The following is a 21,399-nucleotide window of genomic DNA, read 5'->3' on the forward strand; positions in this document are numbered from 1 at the left end:
GGACATTTTGATTTGAAGTTGGGTAGTGTTGGGTGGGGACATGTATGTTTTATAGAATTTATAAGCTTTATAAGCTTTATTATAACACATACTGATTTATAATTTCAGGATATTATTTTTTTTATTAATTAATAGAACACACAAAGGAACATCTGTGACTTATATAAATTTTACAGATAATGTGAAAATCAGCAAAATTGCCTGTAATTCCATTTCAAGTGAACAAAATCATTTAAAAAGCTGCAGTTTGAGTAAAAATCTGGTATTTATCCAGGGCTACTCAGATTTACTTTTCCTGTCATGTCTTGGATCAGTCATATGTAGGCTAAATGCTCTGAATGGGAATGGTTCCTTCTGGCATATTATGCAAGGATGAGTCCCCACCCCACACCTAGCCCCTAATAGAATCATGTCAGGATTTGGCTTAATTAAACTCGTGTAGTCCTTTTGTCTATTTACAGTTGTTATTAACAACTTCTCAAAAATCTGATGACTAATTTAAACATGAAGTACAGATGAACAAAATTTGAATAAATTTTACAGCATCCTAGCATGACTATTTAATAAAGTGTTTAAATCATGTTGACCTGCCACACAATATGTTTACCCTTATTAACTGAATAGAATTTGACCAAATTTGACAAAACATTCTGGTATAGAGGACTTTCAATTTTTTTTACACATAATGCCAATTCACTTTACAAAATAACTACAGCTATTAAAAATTGGAAAACTATTGAAATGGATTCTTAGAAGCAACTTAACTGAATATGACCAGATTTTACAGAAAGCACTCTCACATGGAGGGCTTACAGTTTTGTACAATGATGCTGATCTGTACCATTTTCAAAACTAGATAAAACTTAACTGTTTTACTCTGTCCAAAACTACTGAACAGAATTTGATAAAATTTTACATTAAGCGTTCTGGCTTGCAGACATTTCAGTTTGATACAGATGATGATGCTCTGCCATCAGATATGGTCATTATTACTAACATTATAAAAAATTTGTTTTTCAAAATCTCTTATTGGAATTGGACCAAATGTCAAAGAAAGCATCCTGCTTTCAGATTTATACAAATGATGCAGACCTGCAATTAAATGTGGCTACCATTACTAATGATAGAAATACTAAGAAACTTTTCAAAAACCACTCAAGGTCCTTTAAAAAATTAAAAAATAATAATAATGCTTCAGGAAATTGCAAAACATTTCATTAAAAAAAATTGTAGATGAAATATCAATGTTATTAATCAAGAATCTTCTCACTGGGTTAGCAATGATTAATTAAATCATTGTTATATCAATAATGATAAGCAATTCTTTGCTTACTATGGAATCTCATACAGTTTGACAATGACTAGAGGCAATTAAGAAATCTCCCAAACCAAAATTGCAAACACTTCATGCAAACTTGTGACTTGCTTGTGCAAACTATTATCGTGCAAGCCAGTATTTGGAACTTCTTATAAAATTCTTTTGCCAATTCTATGTATTCTCTGTATTGTTTGGTGAAAAGCATATGTCAACAAATTTACATCAGATACTGCATTTACAAGACACTGTAAAACAACTTGGACCATTATGGGTGTTATCAGGTTTTGTATTTGAAAGCATGAATGGTAAACTTATTATACTTTTTGGAATGCATTGTTCTGTTGTGCAGATTGCAAATGCAGTATCAGCTTTGACGAAATTACATGTTTATAAAGATCATATAAAAAAAAGAAGTTACTCTAGGGTACTTTTTGTGTAAGATACAATTACAACTACACCAAAATTGGGTACCTATCTGCACATGTGATTTTCACATGAGATCGAACTCATGTTAGTCTTAAGTGCATTTTAACACATTAACCCATGGAGGTTTATATCGCTTTTGCCTGAAATTTGAGTAGGAAACACATTTTGAAAATTATTTCTGAATAAATCCTAATAAATCAAACTTCCAGGTGATTTTCAAATAACCTTATGCCTAGCTGTGTTAGAAACCTATGTTTGTAATTGGCTTTTTTTTTGTTTTTTTTGCTCAATGGACCCATTATTTTTGTATCAAGACCACTCTTTATTCCAAATGCCCATCTTATCCTACTTTTTGCAAAGGTTCATCTGTCTGTTTGCAGTTCATACTGGTCTGACTTAGATCTGAGTCCAAAAATTCTAAAATCTGGACACAAAATGGGATTCTGACCATGGGTGAATTTTGGGTGGAAAAAAATCAGGTCCAAAAAATTAGGTTTTTCCCTCTGTATTTTGTAGGGCAACTAAAACTTCCAGGTTATTTGGTATCATTGTAGAGCTACATCTGTCCACCTTTCTATAATACTACCCACTTTAGTGTATCTTACATGACCTTGATGCTACAGAGCTCGGCAGTAGGCTACTACCTCCTGCCACGTAAACTTGTCACCAGGGGTTAATGTGTTAACATGCAAACTAGGTAGAACTCACATGAGATATAGAATCTAACAAAATCTGAAAATCACATGAGCAGGATCATATCCAATGAATTAAGGGAACATTCCAGAAGTTCTGACTGCTACACAGAAAGTAAAGTTCTTCAGTCTGAGGAATCTCACATGGCCCATTTTCTTGAATATGTCAGAACATCTTCACATTTTTGTCTGCATGGTTTCAGAAACTTTTTACTTCAAATCCATGTAGAAATACAGTTGGTGAAGGATGCTGTCAGATGGTTACATTCCCCTTCCTTTCATTAAAAATGTACACTATTAGGTGAAAAACAAGAATATAAGCCATTTTAATGCACTGAATCACCTCTTCAAAACAAAATCCTTCATCCTCCCCTGCTTCTTGTAGAGTCAGGTACCATCCACTGAAATAGATTACAGCAACATGTACTATGTAACCTGGTCAGAATATTTTATTATTTACCTGTTTGCAAAGGCAAATTCATCAAAGTTCAACATTAGAGAAATATTTCACAAGTTATAGAAACTTCTGTAAGTGTTATATACAAATTGATAATCCTTTAAAGAAATCCTAAATATTAGTTTTACCATCTATTTTGAATGGGATATGACATCTGTCAGATGATTGGTAATTTACATCTTTAAACAGAAGAAAGCGATGAAATTTTCAGTTGATACTTTGAGATCTTAGAAATAGATTCCCTATCATCTTTTTTGAAAATTAAAAATATAAAAAAAAATAGATCAATGCAGTGACCTCTGAACTTGTCTCAATTAAAGTTAATTGAATGTGGGTAATTGTTGAATTTGATATGCAAGAAGAAAAAAGTCCCTAAGAAAAACAGAAATGAGATTAAGATGCTTGCATGTAATTTCATAATTCATCAACCTATTTTCTATAACTGACAATACTGCATCAAAATCTGCAGTTTAACAGGCATAGCAGTCAATAATAATGATATGCAAAGTTGTTGTCTGAATGATTATTTCGAGGAAGATTACAAAATCACCTTCTGACATTTAATGTATTGTAAGCAAACACTGCGCAACAATAATACTATATAACATTATCGTGGGTCGGTGGATCTTTTTGGGATTTTCCCGGGTTCTTCCTCCACCATTAATACTGGCTACCATGTTTAGCCTATCATGTGCTGAAAAATGGCGTTAAACCCTACAACAACAACAACAACAATATATAACAGTATAATTGGCTGCCAAACTGCAGTCCAGTAAATGGGCAAAATGCAAAATATTCTTTGATTTTACTCACCGCTTTTCATGATAACTCTGTTGTTTTAAATTATCTCTGGGATTCCATGATCAGCTGCTGTACATGTATTGATACTGCTTGCAATTCAGTTTCTGAATTAACGAGCTAAATTGGGAAATTTCGAAAATGGAGCCTCTTTGAAACTGAGGCTGCCCTTTGTTTTCATGACTCAGATACATTAAATACTTATTTGGATTCATAAACCAGCTTCAAGACTGAAAACAAGGGAAGTAACCGCCAATGACATCACGATGCTGAATTAGAACTCTGTCATTTAAAATCAAGTTTCATCTTGTGTGATTTTATTATCTGAGTTCTCTTTTTTTAATAAAACAAAATTCATGAACCATAAATCTTTATAGAATGTTGGCAGAATGGGTTGGGTCTCTCTCTCTCTCTCTCTCTCTCTCTCTCAGAAAACAATATATTTTAAGTATTTATTTAGCATAAAAAGAACTAACAATGATTTGTTTCTTCTGGCAGCAGATAATAATAATAATAATCATTATGATACTATTTCACACTACTCACAGCAATGCTTACAGTAATAACAACAGGGACACATAATATACATGATAATAAGAAAAAGCTTTCAAACAATGGAATTGTATCAATAATGGCTGCTTTTTCACCCTTTTTGTTAAAAAGAATTTCATCATTTGAACATTGATATTGTATGGAAATAAATAATAACAGAAATTATAATCATATTCATTTACTTATCTTGCATCTGTAAATAACAAAGTTTATTATTATTATAATTTTTATTATTAATATTATAAGTTTTGTTATTTACCACATTAATAAAGATTAAATTTGGTAATATTAAAATATAACAAAATGCAATTGCTGGAAATTAGATAATACACATTACTAAATTTATTGAGGTCATCATTAGCATAAAATTATTTCTTGTGTATTTGCTATCTGAAAGTGCTTAAAAGTTATTTGCAGGTTATATGCATATAACATGCAGTGAACAAAAATACTCTAAGAAGCTTGCACTTTTCATAAGCTTGAAAATTGTGCAAGCTTGCAAGAAGCTCAAGCTTGCAGATGCTGTAAAAAAAGGACCAGAAATAGTAACATGCCTGTGCAAGCATGCACATTAGCTAACAAATATTTATTTGCAAGCTCATTTTGATGTACAAGCTTGCTACAACCTTTTGGCAAGCTTGCGGCAAGCTAACCACAAGGATGCATTTTGGTATGGGCTCCCTGTCAGTGATTCTGTCAAGCAACAACTACAAGCACACCAGGAGTCTCAAGTGGAATTTAGAGACGGTACAGAACAGTTATTTAAACCAATTGTTGAAGTAACCAAGAAAATTGTTACAGCAATTGAGGCAGCACAAAAAGCTCTTGAGACATTGCCTGTTGATATTGTTGGTAGTCTTCGAGCAACTCAACCACGACCCTGGCAACCTCCTCAATCACAACCACAACCTAAAGTTCAACCACAACCACAACCTGAAGATCAGCCATCACTGCCACCAAAGTTAAAGTTAATATGATAGATAAATTTACCTCAGAAGGTATTGCAGCTATCAATGATAAAAAATTAATTGAAATTGCTGCATTTAGGTAGGAAGGAAAGAAAAAATATGTGAAACCTGAGTTTTTTAAAGATCTGACAAATCATGCTGATTGTCATAAACATATGTATCATATTGCTTTCAGTACTAAGTTAGTCAGAAGTGAAAATGAAAATTTGAAACTTTTTAGCCAGTCAGAAGATGAGTATATTGAACATGTAAAACAGAAACGGGAATGAAAACAAGATGAAATGAAGCATCAACTTGAAAAAGCCACAGAAAAAAGGAAATCAACCTTAAGATCTAGATCTAAAACAGGAAAAAGAAAAATATCCAGAATACAGAAATCTTAAGGCATGGAAGAACATTCAGTGTGATATAACTTTCCATGTAGATGGTAAAAATTATATCAAATGGGCATTCTGTAATTTTCAAATGAAAGGAAAAAGAAGCAGTTTCTAGCATAAGGCTAGCTAATATAAAAAAAAAAACAAGAACATATGCATGTATGTGATAAATTACAACAATTATTTCACCAGTACACATGTGTTTCCAAATGATAATCTTAAACAAAAAATCATTACAACGATACATCATCTGAACCAAGTATCATCTGATGCTGAATTATTTTATGAATCTGTGATGAAGAGAGTAATTCATGAAGGTCATGATATGAGAATAGGCCTTATAACTGGCAAAACCCCATTCCAATCCACAATTTCTTGCTAGACCACCTCCTCCCTCCTTACATCCATGGTGCCCAGGTCACCACAGATCCAAGTTTTCTAACCCACCTTCCTTTCCTACCAGGGCAGGAAGGGGGGAGCAACCCTAGCAAATTACCCCCTCCCCTGCAGTGCATCCCCTTACCAAATGTTCCATTAGTGCTCGCCTAGGCCTTTTCTCAGAGGTATGGTCAAGCATCACAGACAATGATTGGGTCCTCTCCATGGTAAACGAGAGTTATTGACTCCAGTTTTGGGAACAACATTGACCCCCATTTTCTTTCCCCAGAGAGGTGCACACCCTTTTTGCCAAAATTGGCAGTCGAGAGGGTTTTAAGCGATCAGTTTCCCACCTTCTGAAGAATCTTCCTGGTCACCAATAAAAGCAGGAAATTTTGAATCATTATCAATCTCTCCCCATTCAACCAGTTTCTATCAGAGGAAATCTTCAAGATGGAGACAACCTCATCAATCCAGAACACTCTTCATCCATCCAATTGGGCAATCTCCATCAACATTCAGGATGCCTTTTTACATGTTCCCATTTTTCCTCTGCACCACAAATATCTTCATTTTTTCCTAGACCAGGAAATTTTCAAATTTCGGGTTCACCATTCAGAATCTCTTCTGCACCCAGAGTCTTCACCCGGGTTATGAGAATAGTAGCGGCCTACCTTTGAATACAGGGAACATCAATTCTCCAGTATTTCAATGACTGATTGATTCGCCATGTCCATGTTCAGTCCTTTATCAGGATCTGTTCTGCTCTTGGTCCACCATAACTCAGTTGGGTCTCCTACCCAACCTCAAGTTGTCAGAACTCATTCCATCACAGGACTTTGTTTACATGGGGATGAACTTCCTCATGAACCAAAACTTAGTCCAGGTTCCCCTGGATCAAGTAGATTGAATCCTGGCAATCCTAGAGATGTTATGAGTGAAAACCATTTTTTCTGCTCACCTTATCTGACCCTACTTGGAACCTTGAATGCCTCTGCCAAATTGGTTCCTTTAAGGCATCTTCAGATGTGTCTTTTTCAGTTTCTCGTTCTGGCAAGGTGGAAACCTCATAGAGAGTCTCTATCAACCATGATCCCTCTAGGAGCAGTTTTTCACCACCATTTGATTTGGTGGATGAATCAACACAGACTCCTAATTGGGGGTTCCCATGCATGCACCTGATCCTGATTCCCATCTATTCACAGATGCATTAGATTCAGGCTGGAGAACCAATTTAGAGCCACAGCACATAATTCTCCACAGTTTCTGGACTCCGGTTGAATTGTTTCTCCACATCAACAACCTAGAAATGAAAGCAGTATTTCTAGCATCGCAAGGGTGCATTGACCTAATAAGGGGCTGATGTATCATGGTCTCCTCAGACATGTTTGTCATAGCCTTCCTATGACATTAAGGAGGCACACATGCCCCTTCTGTTTGTGTGGAGGTCTGGAATCTTTTCCTCTGGGCAGCCTCAGAGAATGTCACAATCTGAGCTCGCCACATTCCAGGCAAGATGACTGTATTAGCAGACAGTCTGTTCAAAACAGATCAAGCCATCCCCACATAATGGTCTCTTCACTACTCAGTAACAGAGACTGTGTTTTCCCTTTGGGAAAGACCTCTAATGGACCTCTTTGTGACCAAGCTCAACAAACTTTCCTTTTATGTGTTTCCTGTCCCAGATCGCTTCCAGTGGGATCACCTATTTGCATATGCCTTCCCATCTTTCCAACTGCCAGCACAAGTTCTGCAAAGAGCCCAAACTTCCATTGCTCAGATCATTCTCATTGCCACATTGTGGCCCCAACAACCATGGTTCAATGATCTCCTAGACCTCTTGATAGATCAACCCAGGTCTTTACCACACAGGAGAGATCTCCGGTCACAACACTGGTGATTCATTCTCATCAACAGGCCAGACATTCTCCACCTTCACACCTGGCTCATCTCAAATGATCTCTCCCCCAGAACAAGTTTTCAGACAGAGTCACCAGTTGCATCATTCAAGCCAGGAGAGCTTCTACATACAAAGTTTATGATGCCAGTTAGATTATCTTCAGTAATTAGATGTTGATCCTATCCACCCTTCTGTAACTTCCATTGCTGATTTCCTTTTGTTCCTCTTTGAGACCAAAAGATGTTCAGTATCCACTATCAAAGGCTATCAAGCTGCCAACTCCAACACTTAAATTCTCACAGGGCACAGACATCTGTTCAGATCCGCATCTTGCCGATCTTATAAAGTGTTTTGAGCTCCAGAGAACTGTTTCTCACTCCCTTGTGCCCAGATGGAATCTTTCCTGTGCTCTTTGGTCATTAACCAAAGCACCTTATGAACCAGTGAGTGAAGCTTCCTTTTTGGATCGCATGCTCAAAACTGTTCCTTCTCACCCTTGCCTCAGGTAGATGAAGAAGTGAAATTCATGCCTTGTTCATTGACTCTGGCTGTCTTAGGTTTAATGGGAACTATGAGTCCATGTCCCTTTTCAGCCAACCTGTTTTTCTTGCAAAAAATCAGTTACCTTCAGTAGCCTTCTTACTGATAGAGATTGCTAGTCTCAGTAAAATATGTGGAGTGGGTGGTCAAGATAGATTTGTATGCCCTGTGCATGCTCTTTGTTTCTATCTTAATGTCTCCAAAGCAAAAAGAAAAGGTAGGAAACATCTCTTTCTCCCTATCAAGGGCTCCATAGACATTTCAGCTGCCACTATCTCCTGGTGGATTGTCATGACAATTAAACAAGCCTATGAATGTCTCACCGATCGAGACCTCACCTTTATGAAACTTAAACCCCGGTTTAAGCCATTGCTACTTCGTGGGCATACTTTAATCATTCCTCTCTGGAGGATATTATGAAAGCACCTTTTCCGCACTCTCATAATACCATTTCCTCCTTTTAACTATGCTCATTAGCACAACAGAGCACAGGGCATTTTTATCTGGGTCCCATTGTCATGGCCCAGCATCTTACTCAGAGAAACATGAACATTCTATAGAAGTGTACGTCTCCATCTACAGTGAGTAAATTTAGTTTTTCTGTTTTTTATCAGCTTGACATCAGCCTACCCTCCTTACTGACAAATTTAGCTAAGCAATAGTGACAGGATAAGTAGTTGCTGCTGTTGAAATGTAGTTTTTTGGGTGGTGGTGAGGTAAACTAATTTTAATTATGCAATTCTTACCTGATGCTGTTGCCAAATACCCTCCTCCCACCATGCTCTAATATCTTGAGTAATTGTCATCTATGAAAAGATGACATATAGGTGCATCTACCTTTTGCGCATGACCATGTGACAGAGTGGTGTGCAAAAGGTCAAATGGTCATACTGACTTTTGTGTACTCTGGGGGGATTTATTCACATCATATGGACAGTATATTTTTAGCATGAAAATGGATTAGCTAAGCAATAGTGACAGGTAAGTATTGCATAATTAAAATTAGTTTTACCCTTAAAAAAATACATATTACTTTACAATAATATAGGAGTACTGAAAATTTTATACAGTTATTTATTAAGTCCTTAGTTCAAAGGCTGATCTGTCTAGTCCCCTTATTCGATAAACTTTTTGTGCATGAAATTCAAGTTCAGGTTTAAAAGTACAATATTAAATATTATATTTAGACCTCATTCAAGTAATCAAAATTTAACCTTCTAGAAGCCATCTAGGGGATAAGGTCAAGATAATCCTGAAGTCTCTATGATTCTGACCTAACTCTGTAGTATTTGGGTTTGGGAACATGAGTTTGACTTTTGTGTACAAAATGTTTCAAGTTTAATGAGTGAAGACTTGTAGGTTTGAATTTAGGGTTATATTAAAAAAAAGAATCTTCATCAGTTTCCTATTGTTACAGATGGTGGTGACATATCAACTCTTGGACAGGTTATCCAATTAGAAGAAAACAGTAATTGGCAGAATGTTGACAAGGACTACACACCTTATACTAACATCATTAGTGCTGTCTGGCCAACACTGAGGTAACTGACCTTTATAAGAGAAATAAAAGTTTTAACTTGAAGAGGCATTTATGTGACTCTGCAATATAGTGCTGAGAGGGCATAATGTGTTATTTTTGTCTTTTTCTGCTGCATAATCAATAAAAGAAACAAATGAATTTACTTACCAGTAAACCAAAATAATGGTGGCATGATGTGTGCTTTTTGTAGCTATAGACTATTTAATATTGTTTGTTTTTTTCCAAATAGAACTAAATTTCTGAGGATTATAATGTTGAGAAAGTGTTGCACTGACTAAAAGTACTGTTGACTGCACTTAGTAATGTGGTGAATTGGAAAAGAGGACAGCTTTTGCATTCTTAAATATTGTAAATGTTTTATGTTAATGTGATTATATTGCTTTTCAGCACATAATGTTAGGTTTTAAGTTGGGCGCAGTGTATCGCTATGGCATCCCATGGGTTAATAATGTGTGGACTGAGTGCAGTTATATTTGCCACACAGATTATTTTGTTGGCTTGTTATGCTTGGAACAACATACTTGATCTCATCCCTGCTTATTTGCAGGCTAACATATCTGTCCCCCAGAATTCCCCTTATTTTTTTACTTATCACCTGATTTAAGTTATAGGCATATTATGGTATCATCTATCCATCTGTCCATAAATATTTGCTTGCCCTTCCCATAACTTTTGCAAACCTTGGAAATATTTAGATTGATCTTTATCCAGTTATATATCCTAGGCAATGTGTTATGTACCAGTCATTTCTATACCTCAGAGGTCAAGGATGTGGGAAAGGGAAAATGTAACTCTGACCTGTTTCCTTGTTTGGGTTGATTTTTTTTAAACACTGATATTTTCATGAATTTACATGTGTGCATCATAAATAGACATCGGAATACTGTTATGCCCCTACATAAATGAAACTGACATATATTCCTTTGTCCAGGCATCAAGGTTTGAAATATTCAAGGTATTATCTTGAAACTGCAAATCTTTCACTAGTTTCCCTGCCTAGTCAGTAACTTTTTGAATTGATTTTTACATGTAACATTTTCAGATGTAAATCATGACAGAACTGTGCCACATACAATAGTCTTTTATTCCAAAGTCAAGGTAACAGCAAGAAAAATCATAATAAGATGAAGGTCGTAAATAGTGTCACATACATGTACATGAGAGTCAGCTCAAAGGATAAAATCATTGCAAGGGAAATGTCACAAGATGGATTCATCATGTGCTGTTTGCGGTACTGATCGTGTGTTGACTCTGTACATCTGTGCAGAATGTTTTTCATCATTCTTTATTAGGAGAGTCTCAAAATCATGTTGTGGAATAACTGTTCCTTTGCTTAAAGTTGGGAGGTGATAAAGTGTTTAGTCCATTCATTAATGTGTTGGTTCCTAATGTATCTTTGTGAGTTCATTCAGTTACACTCATTACACACTCAATATTTTCAACCCCATTTCACTCACACTCATGAACATTGGTAGAGTGTATGTAGATGCATCTCAGGTAGATTAACTTGGCCATATTAAAACTTGGTCACTGTGGTGTGACAGGTTGTTATGCTGCCACTGTGGTAGGTGTTTTATGGTTGGGGTGAGGTACACCCAAGATTTTATCTAACTATTATGGAAGTCCCACCCAGGCTCGATTTTGGTTGGAAGTTAAATTAGTGAAAGATAGATGTAAAGCTCTGAGCCCCCAGTTGGCAATGCCGACGGTTAAATGATTGAATATACAAAAAAGTGAAATTCAATGAATAACAATTTAATGACAATTCAATAGTCAAATGATTAAAATTTCCCAAGTACTCTCCTTCCACTCAACCCCGTGATAGCCTATTGCATCATTTGATAAGTAGTGTGAGATAGCTTTCCACCTGTCCTTATATTCTACTCATCTGTATTTTTCTCTCGTATTCCTCCAATTCCTTCTCCTCTTCCTCGTTACTTTCTCCAAATTCCTTCTCCTCCTCTACTTCTATACTCCTCCTCCTTCTCCACTTTCTCCTCCTCTACTCCTTTTCCTCCTCCTCAACTCTCTCCACTGACTAGACTTGTCAACTCTAACTGCTCTGCTAGTCTCACTTCTGTCCCCCCTCTTAGAGACTTGGGACTTAACTCAACCAGATGTTCTGTCTCCCAAAAAGCTTCCTGTGAAAACACAAAGACGGTACAATATTGTCCTTAGCCCTCTCATCTCACACTACACCCAGCCTATCAGATAACAGCTATTAATTTCTTCAGTCATGCATTCATTTACCTTGAAATACTCATACATTCTTGTATGGTAAAACAACATAATAATAAAAGCACGGTATCATTACTTCTCATACATACATCAATAAATTGCATCACATCAGTACATATTCCTAATCCCATCATACTAAACAATATCACAGAAATCGGACACATTTCTTTACATTACAACTCATACAAAGTACAGAATTATTCAAATATCCATGCTCTGATAAATCCATACATCCATATTAACTAATCTTACACACTTCAACCATTTTCCAGATTCACAATTCATGCATGTGTAAAATCTAACATATAACATGAATAAATGCACTAGTGTACTACAAAGTAACCTAATAGTGAATTACAAAATTAACTCTCACCACAAGCTTTGTTGTTGTTGTTGTTGTAGGGTTTAACGCCATTTTTCAGCACAAGATAGGCTATACATGGCGGCCAGTATAACTGGTGGAGGAAGAACCCTGGAAAACTCCGGGAAGAACCACCGACCCACGAGAAGCTACTGGCAGGCTTTCTCACGTACCCACGCTAGCCGCTCACCACAAGCTAACAATCTACATAATTCTCTACATAATACTCAAATACACCTGTAAATTAACACTACAAAGGTAATTTTATGTACTAAATGATCCCAGTAATTAAGTATACATAATACACACAATTACAATGCAGTAATATTCTGCAAAAAGCAAGCAAATAACTTACTGATTTTTATGAAGCTTTGTCTTTCCTTAGAATCTCCTCTCTAAATGTTACCACCAAATTATGAGTGACTTCCTCGGAGTAACCCTATATTGCTCAGCAATCCTCCTAGGGGAGACTAAATTGTCACTTGCTAGTTAGATGTTATAACTCAGATCGAAATTGTTATCACAATTCTGATTGAGTGTTGCTATGACCCGATCCAATTAAACTTAGCAGACAATATTCTTCTCACTGTCTGTCCATGTGAGGATGGATTTAGAAGACACCCCTTTTTTCTTGCGGGTTCCTCCGATCTCAGGACTAAGCTGTAACACATAGGTGGGAAGTCACTCGATCTAACACCTGTGCTGATGCAAGCTGCTGGGTCTTCTCTTTAGTCATGGTAACCTTGTGTAAGAGATTAACTCTAGCCTGCGGCAATGTTTAGATCAAAACATGGTTTGTAATTATAATACCTTAGTGTAAACACGACTTATGGACTGGGGCTGAGCAAATGTGACAGCCACTCAAACTTAATTTGCATGCTTTAGTGACTCTGGTATCCTCAGCTATTCGCTTGTTACACATGAATATCTTGGACCTTGTTTAGCCTTCCATATTTACCATAACTATTGGGACATCATACATTAATTGTTCAAGTAACTGTTTTTGTGCACTATATGTTCTAAGTCAAAACTTTTTTTAGTCAGAATTTTTGTGATGCAATTTCGGTCATGATATATATGCTTAGCTGGTAAAAATTATTAATCACTTATCGTCAGTAGGTTTTAAATCATTTGAAAGTTCCATACAAAAAATGCACTAAAACTTAAATTTTATTAAAAAATAAAATAAAAAACTCAGTCATTGTTGTTAGTTTATATTTTTATTCCTAGCTGTAAACTTTTGAAGAACAAAACTTTATAAATTTAGGGGCAATAATAGATGTTTGCAGTATAGATAAAAAAACACTGTAAATTCAAATATTTTAACATTTTTATGCCCCTTTTTGCATCCAGACATGCATATATGGTATGCACTATGTTTTATCCATTTCATTACAGAATCCATTACACAACACTTTTATCTACATTAATTTGAATTTAATAATTTGAAAACATTAAATTATATGTTACCACAAATTGAAGTGTCCATCAATGTTTGTGAAATCACAGGTATTTGCTAATAAGTATGTTGCTTCCATTTTTGTGCAAGTCTGAACAACCTGTATTTATATTATCTTTTGCTTTTTGGTTTGATTTATATTTGCCTTTTTCATAAGCCAGTTCTAATTCCCATGCAATAGTTAATCACCAGTCAAAGCTCTTAGCACTCACTTTGTTTTCCCAATTGAAAATCTTTTGATTGAGCCATGATTTTGATGCTTGTTCTACAGTTCCCTGTGCAATTCTGACCTTAATCTCATAGCTTGTGAAGGATGCACCCCCTTTGTTTTCTCAACCATTTGATAGAGCAGTAAATTTGATACTTTTTCAGTGTAAAGTAGAATCCTAGATTCATTAGCAGAGTTCATTTGAGCCTCCTATGATCTTGTCACACATTTGACACCTGTTCATTTGAGACATAGTCTTTAACAGATTTCACACTATGTATGCTCGCAGTTTCACTTACAGAGACTGAACTGTTCCATGTGATAACAATGGTACACTCATGAAAATTGGTACATGGAGAGTAATGTAACTGGTTCATGTGAAAACTGGACCACTGTTACCTAATTTGTACACTTGAGTGAGTTTCATATTTTCAGCTATTTGTTTTTCACACAGTCAATATTACCCTGTTTCACTTACATGTGAAAATTTGTATATGGATGCATCTAAGGGACAGTACATCTCATGCATGAGTGGTGTATATTTTCAACTGTTTTTATTTTACAAATTTCTCAACAAGTTTGACCATTGCAAATTTTTACTGAAAGCATCTTGTCATTAAGACCCTTCAAATTTATAAATACAGAGGACATTTGTTGGATATCACATGTTACCACTAATACTTAAAGTATGACAATTTTAAAATCACTTCACATTTGACCAAGTTAGAGAGAAAGCTTCCTGGCATTAAGAGATCTTTTGAATGTATGCAATTGATGCTGAGGACTAGTCAGTATAAATTTACCTGAAGAGGTGAAATGAACCTTACATTTATTCCTTTATGGGGAGGGTTTCTGAATCCATTGAGGGGAGTGGTGCTGGGAGGTCCTTATATTTTAAGTTTTTTTCTAGCAATTGGAGGTAGCCCTAGAAACAAACATTTTAAAAAACAGAGTATCATTAACTCTCTCCAGGTAGATTTAAGTTCTAACATATTGTTGTCATATCCGAAAATAGACAAAACCTTAAATTACTTCTTAAAATCTGGCCAACAGAATTTGACTAAATTTTACAGCAAGTAATCTGGCATAGATGCCTTTGAAAATTTTACAAATTATTCTGATTTGATATCAAATGTTGTTGACCTAGACAAGAACAGAAAAAAACTGCTACTGACTTGATCAGTTAGATTTGGCCAGAACTGAGAGCATCCTGATATAAGTTCTTTAAAATGTATGCAAAGAATAGTTATGCCAATCCACCTAAATTACGCATTAAACTATTTGGTTAATTTTGGCAAGATCAGCAATCCCAGGTCCACGTGGCTCTGGTTTCAGTTTGGTATCAAAATTTTAATTATGAACACTGGTTGAGTGAGAAATGTTTTTTTTCTGCACAATTTTTTTTTCTACACTTGGGAATTCAAACTAGATATTGTATTGGACCGAAAATGAAAAACTCTGTTGGTCAGCTTTGTTTTACTCTATTTTCATGAAATTTAATTTTGTTTGTCCAAGTGTCACAAATTTTGTTCTTGCTTGAAAACATCTGAATTAAGTAAAATAGTACCTGAATAGGCCTTGGTATCAATTTGATTCACCTTTTCTCATCAGAATTTCAGTGGTCATTGTTTTCAATTGTAAGTTTACTCTTACATGTTGAGACAACATCATTTACAGTCAAACTGTCTCAAAAGTAGCCTTTATTAAGCAATCACATATTTAAACAACCATTTTTCCAAAACCCATGATTCAAATTATATTAAATATGAATTTGTATTAGACAACCATTTTTTATTGGAGGCCAGTTATGTTAGTTCCAGAAGGTGGCAGCTTACATCAGGTTTGACTGTATACTCTGATTGCAAGGGCATCTTTGACCTATGTACACTTTTCAGTATAAAAATAAAAATGCTACATTTGTACTTATGTTTCAAATAGGGATCCACAAGCCGTTTTTACTGTAACAGTTCCAGTCCTTGTATCTTTATAATATTACCATAGCAACATTACCAAGAGCCATCAAACTTTACTTTTCAGCTTCTGCATATACAACTGAATGAATGTGTTTGTCCTGAGAACAAATGCATTCATGACAGAATGAGTGTATTTGTCATGAATGAAGACTTAATGCATAAATGACTGAATCAGTGAGTTATTTTATGAGTGTCATCTTCACAGCTCCCTCAATAAGTCACACTCTAATGTTATATATATTTGATTTAATTTATATTTGATTTAATTTAATTGTTTGTTTGTTAATTTTAAATTTTTAAAAAATTCCATTACATTCTATTGTAATGTAACTTTATTTACTGGAGTTCAGTTCTGACTGATTTTTTGTATTTTCGATGTAAACAGCTAATAATAGAGGCATTGTATTGAATGCTGAACTAGTTCCTGAACTTGATTCAGAACCAGTGGTAGTTTTTGGTAAACAACTTTTTTAATACATAATTTTTAAAAACATCTTTCTCAGAGTAAGATTAATAAAGTGGAGTCAAGGCAATACTTGGAGTACGTGACAAATAAGAAGTTTATTGTTAAAAATTTTTGGTTTTCCCAGAAGGATGAACTCTTGATCTCCACCGGGAATTTGTTTTGCATTGTAGTTAGACTTATTACTGATTTTTTTTAGAAGGAATTGTCATTTGTGCCTTAACACTGGAGACACCTAGGTGTTTTATGTTGTGTTCAGTTTGGACTAATTATTTTATTTTCTTCAAATTATTTTAAAGAAAAGTAATTCTTTTCCCTGGAAATACTAGTGTTCTAAATTAATTTTTGGACAAGGATATTTATTGAAATTTGCACAGAATTCAAACACTATATTTTCTGTGATTCAACAAGAGACTGTTGACACTGCAGCACTTCACAGGTTACAACAGATGTCATCATCTTCCATTTTGGATTTCATCAGGATTCACACTCAGTTTCATTTAGTACTTTTTAATAATAGGACTTCTATTTTTTGTTCTTGGATTACTTTTAGATTTGATTCATAAATCTGTAAGTTCTCTTTCTCATTTTTACCTTCTTTTTCTAGGGAAATATTTGTTAAATTTTACGAAGCTTGCTATCTTCATCTTTTTCATGTTATCTTTTGTAAGAGCCTATACACATACCACTAATAACTCACAAACCAAAATATAATGCAGTTTCTGGCCTGGATCCCATTTTCTTTTCCTAGAAAATATAAAAAATTGCCACTATGTGTTGTATGTGAATAAAATTTCCATCAGAATTGGTGAATGAAACCTTGATATATTGCTTCTTTTATAGGCGAAAATGGAGGTCAGTGCCAGAAAAGTTAGAATCAAGATTGTGAAATTCACAAGTCTGAATAAGAAATCACATTTTGTTAGATTTTATTGGAAAAATATTTCTCAATACACTGCAGATAACAATATATTGTAAAATAGTGTTCAATGAAATATATTGTTCAGTACTAACAGGTGGCAACATTAAAAGAAATAAGCACAAATTAAATATGTCTTGTCAGGTGAATTAATGTTTTAATTTTTTAATTCTGTTTTAGTGGGGGCCCCGAGTGGCCGAGTGGTCTAAAGCGCTCTCCGTTACGGATCACTGCCATCTCACCTCTGTCTGCGTGGGTTCGAGTCCAAGGCTTGGCTAACGTTGGTACGTGGGAAAGCCTGCCGGTAGCTTCTCGTGGGTCGGTGGTTCTTCCCTGGGTTTTCCAGGGTTCTTCCTCTACCAGTTATACTGGCCACCATGTATAGCCTATCTTGTGCTGAAAAATGGCGTTAAACCCTAAAACAACAACAACAACAACTGTTTTAGTGCTAACAGTATAATCATGGCATGTTCTCTTTTATTAAAATATTACTAGAGTCAATTGACCATCACATGAGCAGTTCCTTGATAACCTAGTTAAATGTCAGCTGTTTTGATCTACAACTTGGGGAAGTTTTTGTTGCATTGAAAAACTTGATTAAAAGAGACCTGTGTTGTTTTATTTTGTTATATCTTTTGTATCAAATGAAGTAAGGTAGGCACAATAAAATAGTTCAAAGGCATGCAAATCCTACCTGAATAAGCTGTTATGATTACTATTGTGTCTCAAAATCAGTACATTTTAATTGACCATTCATACATGGTTTCACTTTTTATGTACTTAACATCATATCAGTCAATAATGTATCCTAATCATTTGTAAATCTGATCATGGAGAGTGAAGGAATCGAGTGAAAAGTGTACTTGGTGAATGAAAAGATTTGTGTAAAGAATAGGGTTTATAATGATGATATAAGATTGAAAGTTTTTTAGTGAACTCATAATTGTTGATTCAACACTCAAAGTGGCATAATGATGAGCAGAAATTTTGGGATTACTTGCATGATGTTGATTCTGATGATGGATTCAAATAAAACTGGGCACGGACTGAAAGCATTATGGAATTAGATGATAATATGTACACCTGATTCAGACAGTAATGTAAACATGGTGTTCCTTTCTCATGAACAATTCTCAAGATCCAGGCGGAGAAAATAGCAAGAAGTATGGATAATAACTCTGATTTCATGGCAAGCCATGGATGGCTTTGGAGATTTCAACACAGACATGATAAGCTCACCAAATCAGGCCATGAAATGTGAAGTGATATTTGTCAAGTGTGTCGCAAACTGCAAATACTATCATGTTCTCATTTGCTTTATTTATAAAATATTTAGACCCATTAAATTCATGCTTGGTATTGATTAACCCTTGTGAATTTATGTTTTTCATTCTACGGTAACTAAATCTATTGATTAATTGATTGATCTATCTAGTGACAGAAGAATAAAAAATTAAAACAATGCAAGATTTGACATTGTTGTTTCTCAAAATGATTGTTGATCTTTTTGAAAAAAGAAGTCTTGTTTTATTTAAATGAACAATAATACTTGAATGTATCCTATCTAATTCAACAGAAACTGCAGTATTGTAATAAAAAATGTGTTTAACAGTTTACATGTTAAGTGTATGGAAACCATGTTGAATAATGTGTTTAATGATCTCTTTGATATATTTTTTCCTGAAATTAAAGGTAATTTATGAGGAAAAACTACACCATTATAAAGAGATATTTGTTTGTAAAACAAATATTCAACAATATAACCTGCCACCCACCTATCTCTGCTCTACATTCACCTCCCTCTGTTGATTTCCATCCTTTTATTAGTTTTTATAGGTCCCTTGGTAACTTGCACCCATGCTTATAGTGCAGTCAATGTTTTGGGACCCCATTTTGCATGATTTATTGAGGGAGTGCTGATCTCTGAATTATCTCTGGTAGTTTTGAAAATCTAAAAAGTTTCTTTTTCTTGAGATGATATGTTGACAGCTTTATATGAGACCACCTCTGAAAAATGTGTGAATCATGTTATGACAAGAAACTTTTTTAACAATTCTTCTTTGGCATTAAATATAACTACGTAGATTGTGGCAAAATTTCATACTTTATATTGTCCTATTAAGAAGTAGATTGTTTCTAGGTTTGTACGTAACCCAGGATGATAATATATATGGGCTTGTGGCATTAGACCTGACACTAAATTATGGGGATGGATTTTTGTACCTAAATGTATTTTGCTAATGATACTTTCTTCATACCTTTTTAATTTTTATGAGAGGAAAAAGAAGCAGAGAAAAGGATAATAGAAGATAATGATAAGCAAAGCTTGATCTTAACAGGATTGATAGATTACGTCAGTTTTATGTAAAGTACCATAATTTTACTGTTTTAGGTATAAAGAATATAAATGGGCAGTAATTGAAGAAACAGTGCTTGATCCAAGTGTGTTTTATAACAGAACAAATGATCTTCACCTTGATGATCCTTGCTCCCATCCATATGCTATACAGTGTGGAACAACAGGTAAGTCTAATTTTGACTCAATAAAGTTATGCACTCTTCTCTCATAAGACTCTATTAAACTAAGCATTATAAATGAAGGAAATAACTTACAACAAGATTAAATGGATTGATTTGTAAAGATTTTCCCTTTGATTGCCTGCATCTTGTGTGGCATTGGCACCTTATAAAGATTTTTCTTTTGAAATAATTTTGGCTTAAATATAGAGCCCTGTATTTATTCCTAAATAAAATATATGCTAGCTTTGTGATCAACAAGATGATGAATTCTTTTCATTGCCTGTAATGTGTAATAAAGCAATCAAGTACAAATTGATTAGTACTTAATGTAATAATAAAAATATTGATTTTCTAGAGAATAAATCTTACAATAATGCTGCCAAAAAATTACATTTATCAATATTAACTATGTGCAGTGTATGGCCAAACATTTTAGTGGATTTTATTAGCAGCATCAGGTTAGAATATTGAACTGAAGAAATTAAAAAATTTAAAATTGAAGTTCTTAATGATGCATATATGTATATTGGTCACTTCAGAAGTATAGTTAAAATTCTGAAAATTGTTTTTTGATCCATGTGTCATAGATCATACATTGATATTTATTCAGTCAAGAAGTTATATCATCACCTGTGCCTTTGACTGCAGAAGCTTCCCCAATTTATAGAATACAAGGAAAATAAATTATGATGAATAAGAAACTTTTGAAAAAGTGACAGTTGACCTATTTTGATATCTCAGTAAATATGGTACATAGTCATGTATACATGTGGGAAATACCATTTTTATTTGACACACACTGTTAATTTGGCATTACAGAATTCAAATTAATCTGACAGTTTAAGTCATGGAATTGAATTTCATCCATCTGTTAAAGTTTCCATTCCTTGTATCATAAAATTAATGTGTTTGATGCTGTGAAATGTATGGTTACTAAACTGTATGATGACAAGATTTAAATGATTGGTATAACGTTTAGATTTGGGGTTCATATTTTGAAAATTCATGATTAGATATTTATTCCTTCATCTCTTTTTACTTTGAATATTCAAAAAGGATGGTGTCAGCTATAAGTATGAATCACCTTGGACAAGAATGGGACTGAATATATTAGTGCTTACAAATTCTATGTGCAAAATATGACTGCATTTGTTTTTGCTGTTGTTAATAGAGCAGTAAAGCTAATGGGATGGCCTGTCATCTCTTGTCTGTCAATCCATCCATTAGCACAAGATTGCTATTGCTGCTTCTCTAAACTACTTATAGAATTGCCATGCCACTTTTCACACTCATTTTTTTGTTGTTTTGGGGT

At 34.5% G+C, this 21,399-nt stretch overlaps 1 protein-coding gene across 1 annotated transcript in view; it reads left to right on the forward strand.

Annotated features, from left to right (window-relative positions):
• LOC149805301 (uncharacterized) overlaps positions 1–21,399 on the forward strand; it is a 384,402-nt gene that overhangs the window by 221,836 nt on the left and 141,167 nt on the right. The window contains exons 29-30 of the mRNA XM_089949218.1: positions 9,824–9,947; positions 19,960–20,090. Of these exons, the coding sequence (XP_089805344.1) occupies positions 9,824–9,947; positions 19,960–20,090 (255 nt within the window). The remainder of the gene's footprint in view (positions 1–9,823; positions 9,948–19,959; positions 20,091–21,399) is intronic.

Source organism: Sinohyriopsis cumingii, chromosome 2, assembly GCF_028554795.1.
Source record: "Sinohyriopsis cumingii isolate HCF-2022 chromosome 2, ASM2855479v2, whole genome shotgun sequence".
NCBI lineage: Eukaryota > Metazoa > Mollusca > Bivalvia > Unionida > Unionidae > Sinohyriopsis > Sinohyriopsis cumingii.